This window comes from Nicotiana tabacum, chromosome 6 (genome assembly GCF_000715075.1).
Source record: "Nicotiana tabacum cultivar K326 chromosome 6, ASM71507v2, whole genome shotgun sequence".
NCBI lineage: Eukaryota > Viridiplantae > Streptophyta > Magnoliopsida > Solanales > Solanaceae > Nicotiana > Nicotiana tabacum.
The window spans coordinates 43,030,129-43,039,378 of NC_134085.1; the positions used below are offsets into that span (position 1 = coordinate 43,030,129).

A 9,250-nucleotide genomic window follows, 5' to 3' on the forward strand; every position below is an offset into this window, starting at 1 on the left:
GAGCGGGTATTGCTTCGAGTGTCGCCTATGAAGGGCGTGATGAGATTTGGGAAGAAGGGCAAGCTTAGCCATAGGTTCATTGGCCCGTTTGAGATTCTTGATCGAGTGGGAGAGGTGGCTTACAGACTTGCATTGATGCCGAGCTTATTAGCTGTGCATCCAGTGTTTCATGTGTCCATGCTTCAGAAATATCACGGCGATCCATCCCACGTGTTAGATTTCAACACTGTCCAGTTGGACAAGGACTTGTCTTATGAAGAGGAGCTGGTAGCTATTCTAGACCGGCAGGTTCATTAGTTGAGATCAAAGAGTTTTCCTTCTGTTCGTGTTCAATGGAGAGGTCAGCCCGATAAGACATCGACTTGGGAGTCCGAGTCTGATATGCGGAGCCATTATCCTCATCTTTTCCCCGACTCAGGTACTTCATTCTTCTGTCCGTTCGAGGATGAACGATTGTTTTAGAGGTGCAGGATGTGATGACGGGTCATCATTTGTTTTAAAAGTAAATTTTGCGTTCCGAGGCCTTACAAACCTCTTTCAGCATTACCTCAATTTGCCTGCGCAGTCCGAGGACGTAGCCGAAATGCCATTACGTGAAAATCTCTGAAAAATGATGAATTTTGACTTTAAAATGGATTTAAGTTGACTTCGGTCAAAATTTTGGGTAAACGGATCTAGACCCGTTATTTGACGGTCCCGGAAGGTCCGTAGGAAAATATGAGACTTGTGCATATGTCCGGAATCGAATTCCGAGGTCCCAATCCGAGAAATGAATTTTTAAAGAAAATTATTTTTTGGAATTATTTATGAGTTTTGGAAATGAAATATGTTTAAAATTTGATGGTATCGGACCCGTATTATGGTTCCAGAGCCCGGTACAGATCTTATATATGGTTTAAGTCGAGTCTACGAAATTTGGTAAGAAACGGACTTGAAACGATATGAATCGGACCTTATTTGAGGAAATTGGGAAATTTGATGTTCTTAAGTAATTTCATGATTTTGATGCTAAATTTATGGTTGTTGATGTTATTTTGGTGATTTGAATGCACGAGCAAGTCCGTATGAATTTTTTAGGTTGGTGTACATGTTTGGTTTGGAGCCCCGGGGGCTCGGATGAGTTTTGGATAGGCCACGGGGTGGGATTTGGACTTAGGAAAATTGCAGGTTTGCAGCTAGTATGATCAGGTCTACATGCGAAGCCTGGCTCGCAAATGCGAGAATTCTATCGCAAATGCAAACAAAGGTCTGGGTAGGTCTAATCGCAAATGCGACCATTTGACTCACAAATGCGGAAGGCCCCAGTAGCAAATGCGAACCCCTCAGAAATAAGGGGTGGTCGCAAAAGCGATAAATTTCATCGCAAATGCGAAGGTCTCAGAATTATGAAGGGTTCGCAATTGCGAACCCTGGTCACAATTGCGACATCAAAGACTTGTAAATTCATAACTAAGATGCATTTCAACCATTTTTCACACTCCTTCAAAACCAAAACACTCTAGGGCGATTTTTCAAAGGCAATTTCTTCTCCAAATCAATTGTAAGTGATTTCTAACTAGTTTTCTTCAATCTTTAACATCTTTTCACATGATTTCAATTCAAAATCAATGATTTTCATGGGGGAAATTGGGTGTTTTGGTAGAACCTAGGTTTTTCAAAAATTGGGGATTTGGACCTGGATTTGAGGTCTGATTTCAAAACAAATTATATATTTGGGTTTGTGGGGGAATGGGTAATCGGGTTTTGTCTTGAACCTCAAGTTTTGACCATGTGGGCCCAGGAGCAATTTTTGACTTTTGGGTAAAAATTTGGAAAACTTATTTTCATGCATTAGCATTGATTAATTTAGCGTTTATTAATGTAATTAAGTAACTTGTGGCTAGATACAAGCGAGTTGGTGGTGGAATCAAGAGATGAAGCGATAGTTGAGGCTTGAATTGTATTCGTGGCATCGAGGTAAGTGTTTGGTCTAACCTTAGCTTGAGGGATTAAGAGTCGTGTCTTCTATGCTACGTGTTAATTGTGGAGTACGACGTATAGGCATGGTGAGGAGTATCTATATGTCGGTATCAAGCATGCCCATGAGTCTTGTATTGGTGTTGTTATGACTCCGTTGTGGTTTATTGCACTTCACATGCTATTATGATTATTGTTCCCTTGCCGGGATGTTATTGTCATATTATTGTTCCCTTGCCGGGATGTTGTTGAAATATTATTGTTCCCTTGCCGGGATGTTGTTATATTGCTCTTGCTCCCTTGTCGGGATTCTTTTGTGATTGTTGTTGATTTGTAACTAGGAGCGGGTTGCACGCCTGCAACGAGATATATGAAATGGGAGCGGGTTACACGCCTATAACGAGATATATGAAATAGGAGTGGGTTGCACGCCTGCAACGAGATACATGAAATGGGATCGGGTTGCACGCCTGCAACAAGATATGAAATGAAAGTGAATTCTGCATTTGTTTTCCTTATCCTTGTTAGTAATTGGATTTTGGTTTCTTTATATTCCTCTCGATATTCTGTTGTTATCTGTTATTCCCTGAAACATGGTTTCCCCCTCCCATCTTTAACTGTAATTATCTGATTTTATCTTTTTATTGTATATGATTTAACTGCACAGGTTTATTTGGTAGTCTGGTCCTAGCCTCGTCACTACTTCGCCGAGGTTAGACTATACCAGCACATGACGTCGGTTGTGCTGATACTATACTCTGCATTCTTTTGTGCAGATCCTAGTGTTGTCGACTTAGGACCGCAGTGAGGTTGTTGCCTTCAGTCCAACAGGCGACCCGAGGTAGTACTGCAGGCGTTCGCGGGCCTTGGTGTCACCTCCTATCTTTCCTTTATCCTGTTTCCTTTACTTATTTCAGAAATAGTGTATCTTTTATCTTTGTATGTAGTATTCTTAGACCGTATGTGAAACTGTGACACCATTTCTGGATGGTCGAGGCTCAAACAGTTGTATTAGATACATATTTCAGATAGTTTACTGCATTTCTTTCGCTTATTGTAATTTCCGTTGTTTACATGTTATTGCTTTATAATTGTTAAGGAATTTAAATTGATAAAAAGAAAATTTGTTCAAACAGTCGGCTTGCCTATCTTACATTAGTAGGCGCCATCACAACTCCCGAGGATGGGAAATCCGGATCGTGACATGTTGTCCAAACTATAGTTCTCAAGAATATAAAAGCTTTCGTTTGAGTTATAGTATGATTCAAGAATGGATCTTGAGATCCAATTTATTTGTTGACTTAAAATTTACCCCTACGAATAGGGGATAGTATGCAAAGAAAAGATTTTTCATGTGAAATTCCTCTGTTATTGAAGCTTTTTTTATTATACCGTTTTCATTTTTTAAAATTAAAAATAAAAAACATAAAAGATAAACAAAAAACGGTGAAACGGCCGGAAGATAAAGAATCCACCAGTTTCAAAGGCAGAATCAGCCATATTAATTAAGTCTCCAAACCAGGAAAATTAAAAACTGAAGAAGAGAGAATAAATAGGCAATTTGGCCGGCTAAAGCCGGACACAAAATTTAGTTAAGCATGAATAATGTGTGAATAAAATTAATAAATCCAAAGAAAGTTTCCCAAATATTTCTTTCTACTTTTATTTCCGTATATGCTTCTAAGTTGACTTGGTTACTGACTTAAAAGTCACCTTAGAACCAAGCAGGAGCTTTCCAAATTCAATTTCAAAAGTATCATAACGCAGGAAAAACTCCACCAAGAATATCCTGCCCAAGAGCACTATAAGATCTTTACCAGGACACTGTTTATCATTCACAGTTGGATCATCCGTCTCCTTACCATTTGACCAGTACACATACTTGAGCAATTTCTCTCCATCCCCCACAAATCTATCTGCATTAAACTCCTCTGGGTTCTTAAAAACTTTGGGGTCCCTTGTGGCCAGCGGCTGATACCCAAATATTAATTCATCTTTTTTTACCAAGAATGATGCATCATGGCTAGTGATGACTATATCTTTTCTGGCCTTTACAGTTTGAAATGGAACTGGAGGATCCATTCGCAAGGTCTCATACACCACTGACTTAACCAGTGTCATCTTCTCCAGTGCTGCAAAAGTGACCCCTCCTTCTGTTTTAACGGTAGTCCTGATTTCATTCGCGAGCCTACTGTGTAAACTTAGTCCTGCAGTTCCAACCCACTTGATCAAAGCTGGGAAGAACACTTTCATGCCACCATATGAATTGAACCCTGCTAGGAAAACAAAGTTATGGCAAGCTTCATCCCTTTTCACTCCAAGCTTCTCAGCTTCATCTAAAATAGACCCCATGTTGTTATAAAAAGCATTATATAGTTTCTGGTGGTCAGATTTCACAGGGAAATATGGTAAGGGAAAAGTGTGCAAAACCAAATCTTCAAGGAAGTTTGGTACAAACTTGATGCCTAGAGATATCAATGGAGCCAACTGAAAGAAGACCCATTTGTCAACAGCTTTTGGTCCGCCAGTGCCAAGACTTGTATCAGTTGGACTTCTTCCCTCACAGAACAAACGGAAGAGGAATTCAAAGGAAAGGTTATCACTGATGGGGTTGAAGTATGATGATCCTTTCTCGGACAATTCTTTTTCAAGGCTGGTAAATAGCTCAGAGATTGAGCTAATAAAGATGGGGATGAATTTGTCATGCAGCTTAGCAAGTGTGGATAAGAAAAGGCCTTTAAGTGTGGAGTGTTTGGGATCAGTAGTTCCAAGAAAACCACACACCTTATAACCACCATTGAAAGCAGTGGAAGACATGAAAGTGCCTTCAAAATAGTTTTCCTTATCAACTTTTGAGTTATCAAAAAGGATGGGGTAACTAACAGCATCGACAAGGACGATGACTTTGGAGTTAGGGGCATTGAAAGGGCCAGGAGGAACGTTAGTTCTAAAGACAGTGGATTGGTAATTTTTCATGCGAGTCCTGAAAAAAGCATCAGCACCTTGGTTGTAATGGAAGTCATAGCGATCCTTTATTGCCCCGAAAAAGGGGAGACCATAATCACCTGGGATTTCTTTTAAAGGAAGCTTTGAAATATCAGAAGAAGCCATTAATTAGTTTTTGTTTATGATGTTTGGGCTTTGGCTTTGCTATTGATATTTGATGTTGGATCATGCGTTCAAGGGAGGTACATATAGAGAGGATATTGTGGCGGGAAGTAGTCACTCGAATAATGAATTTCAATCCTTATGTTTCACGTGGAAGAGATAAGCAGAGAAATTACATAATATTATTATGTGCTACTGTTTATGGTTGTTTTAAACCTAATTGTGGGCCAAAGAGTTTAAGACTTTTGATTGCCTAAAACAGTTCACTCTTTTCTGGACAAACCCATAATAATCTCATTTTTGTCGTTTGGTGTATATATACTTATAAAAATGATATAGTACACTCCGACGTTTGGTTGATAGAATGGCAGGAAATAATCTCTTCATACAACGTAACTTCGTATTGTTAATACATATTTATGGAGGCGGAACGGGCACCATAGCCTTTAGATATGCAAAATCTTGAGATAAAGTTCGACGTGTAACTTTTTGGTGTTTATACCAAGTTTAGTTAAATTAACCACACAAGACAAACTAAGGTTTATACATAACATTTACAATTGTAAGGTTGCCGTCACCGTCCGTTCTTCTTCTACCATTTTGGTATGTTTTGAAGCTTTGGGTCATTCTTTCTTTACTTTTGCATTTCTTGATTGCAAATCAGAAGCCACAATTCTAAAATTACAACTTGGTTGGAATTTTTCGTGTAGAATGATCGGTACTAGTATTTTGAAACTTTTGGGAAAAGAAGCTTATCTTTTGAATTTTGATGGTACAATTATAACGATTCGGTCGTTCGTTCTGAGAGTTTAAGCCTCATTTCCTCCATCTATGCTTATTTATGTGTTGTTCAGCTGCGTTGAGTTGTATCGAATTGGTAGATTTGGGTTCGGAGTAGTTTTGGAGTGAAATAAACACTTAGTTAGAAAACTAAGTTAGAAAAGTCAACCGAAAGTTGACTTATGAGTAGATGAATTCGGATTTGAATTTTTATGATTCGATTAGCTTCGTTGGTTGATTTTAGACTTAGAAGTATGTCCAGAATGTAATTTGGAGGTCAGTGGTAGAATTAGGCTTGAATTGGCGAAAGTTGGAAATTTTGCAAATTTTGGTCGACCGTGGAAGATTAGATATCGAGGTCGGAATGGAATTTCGAAAGTTGGAGTAGGTTCATAGTGTCATTTGTGACATGTGTGCAAAATTTGAGGTCATTCAGACGTGATTTGATAGGTTTCGGCGTCGTTGGCGAATTTTGGAAGTTTAGAAGTTTTTAGGCTTGAATTTGATGTTGATTTGGTGTTTTAGTGCTGTTTTGGGTGTTCTGGAGGTTCGACTAAGTTCGAGTAGCGATATATGACTTGTTGGAATTATTGGTTGAGGTCCCGAGGGCCTCGAGTGAGTTTCGGATAGTTTTGGGTTGTGTTGCACTCGTTTTTCTTATGTTTCGACGCGTTTTCTTCAAGCATAAATGATATCATATTAAACAAACGAGCTCCGATTTCTTTTTTGATTGAAGTATTAGATCTGTATCGTAATTACGGACCCGTAGCAAATTGAATGGTCAAATTTGGACATCGTATGAGGATTTTATGATCATTTTACTAAGAATTAGGTTGCCTGATTTTTCATATTAATTACGAAATTGCCACTGACAGCATATTTAGAAATCTGCACTATTTGCAAATATTGAAACCAACTTATCTCATTCATTATAAAGTCAAATCGAGTGATTAAAAAGTCTATCTTAACTAGAATTTTACAAGAAATCCATTGGAGGCATAAAAACTGAGTTTAGGTATCATTTGGCACGAGAAACGAGGCAGAATAACTGGTAGAAATATATAAAATAAGGGTTTGTTCATTCGGTCATATTTTGAGTTGGGGAGCTTGGATTTGGGCGATTTTGGAGGCGATTTTCACCATAAGGATTGGGGTAAGTGTTCTCTACTCGGTTTTGGTTATATTTCATGAATCCATCTTCATTTTTGGGATTTGATTGATGATTTCAAAGTGAAATTGAGGGAGTTAGGGCTTGAGTTTTGAAGAGTTTTAGGTAGGGATTTGAGGGACCAACAGAGTCCGATTTTGATAAATTTTATATGGTTAGACTCGGGAGAGGACGAGATTTATTATTATGCCATTTTTGACTGATTTTGAGACGTGGACCTAGGGCCCGGGTTTTGGCCGATTTCGGATTTCTGGCATAATTATGTGGTTTTTATTGTGGAATTCGATTCTTTAGACTATGTTGATAGTAGTATTCTGATTATGGATAGATTCAGAGCTTTTGGAGACCGAGTCCAGAGACGAGGGCATCCCGGAGTAGGATTTTATGCTGTTAAGGTAAGTAACAGTTTTAGCTCTGGCTTTGAGGGTTTATACCCAGAGAATTTGATATCATGTGATTGTTTGGAGGTGATACCCACGCTAGGTGATGGGCGTGTGGGTGTATACCTCAAGGGATTGAGACTTGGTCCGTCCCGTAAGGCTGCGAGGCCTAATAGCTATATCTGTGGTTATGTGTTTACTTGTTGTTGAACTTGTTTGCCTTCATGTTAGAGATCATGATTAGGCTTTATTCATGCTCATATTATTTGTACTTAGTCATAGAAATTATTGTACATGTTTACCTCAGTCTCAATTATTTGCTAATATGATGTGATACTTGATGTGGGTTGTGTTCCCTTATTTGTTGATGATGGTGAGGCTAGTGAGGTACATGATTGAGTAAGGCCGAGGGCCTGGTTGTGAGGATATTAATACCATAACGCGTGAGTTATCCGCATAGCACGTGAGTTGACCGTGCAGGTCCAGGTATTGATACCATAGCGCGTGAGTTGTCCGCATAACACGTGAGTTGACCGTGCAGATCCAGATATTGATATGGTAGCACGTAAGTTGTTCGTGCTTAGCGCTTGGACTTTGGGAGCCCCTCCGGAGTATATACACACCCCAGTAAGCGTAGAGTGTTGAGGGTATTGAGTGTGTTGAGCGTTGAGTGTTGAGTGCGAGTGCTGAGTGATGGAGTGACATTGCTGTGAGGTTGCATTTACTTTTGTTGTTGTTGCATTTATCTGTTAAATTTCTTTGTGGCATTTACTGAGTTATGGATTTTACCTGTTTATTCCTGCTATTTTTAAAATTGTGAAAAATAAATAATTGGATTGTTTTGCTTAGCTCGTCACTATTGCTCGGTTTCTTAGTTATTTTTGTTAGTACTGAGTCGGTTGTACTCATACTACACCATGTACTTTATGTGCAAATCCAGGTTAGTTAAAGCGCATCAATAGTGATTTCAGGTTGGCTATTTGTTGAGATTGCAAGGTAGCTGCCAGCGTCCGCAGGACCTTGTTACTCCTTTTGTCATTTCTTATTTTGGACAGTTAAAAAGTTTATATATCTTAGTTCATAGTTTTAGACGCTCATGACTAAGTGACACCCTGATATTTGGGACTCATTTCCGTATTTTATATTATTTATATTTAGAGTTGGTTTAGTTTATTAGGAATTAAATTATTGAAAATATTTTATTAAATTCTTATAATCAAATTAGTAGTAATATTTTGGGAATAGGCTTGCCTTGTAACACGATAGGCGTCGTCACGACCATGGTTAGATTTTGGGTCGTGATAAGTTGGTATCAGAGCCTAGGAACGCGAAGACATTTCCTCCTGCTCCTCAACTTAAGCTCTATGCGAACGCAACACCCCATCGTGAACGCGGAACCCAAACAGCTTACCTTTCGCGAACGCTTCCTTATATTGCGTCCGCGAAGAACAAATTCGCAACAGACCAAATTACACTTCGCGATCGTGGCTGGAGCTTCGCGATCGTGAAGTACACCAGAAGCATCAGGTAACATCAGAAACTAGCAATAACAACATGGTCCAAAATAGTCCGAAACCCGTCCGAAACTCACCTGAGCCCCTCGAGACCCCGTCCAAACATACCAACAAGTCCCATTACATAACTCGAACCTATCAAGGACTCAAGTTACGCATAATAACATCGAAACGACAAATCGTACCTCAAATCGAGCTTAATGTACTTTGAACTTTTCTACTTCCATAACTCGTGCCGAGACATAGCAAATCAACCCAGAATGAACCGAAATTTTTCATACAAGTTCGAAATGACATAACGAAGCTATTCCAATTCCCGGAACCACAATCTGAATCCGATATCA

At 39.1% G+C, this 9,250-nt stretch overlaps 1 protein-coding gene across 1 annotated transcript; it reads right to left on the reverse strand.

Moving 5' to 3' along the window:
- Positions 1 to 3,414: 3,414 nt before the first annotated feature.
- Positions 3,415 to 5,204, reverse strand: LOC107829877 (allene oxide synthase 3-like). Its single transcript, XM_075254701.1, has one exon. The coding sequence runs from the start codon at positions 5,065 to 5,067 to the stop codon at positions 3,637 to 3,639; it is 1,431 nt and encodes a 476-aa protein (XP_075110802.1). The 5' UTR covers positions 5,068 to 5,204; the 3' UTR covers positions 3,415 to 3,636.
- Positions 5,205 to 9,250: the final 4,046 nt, after the last annotated feature.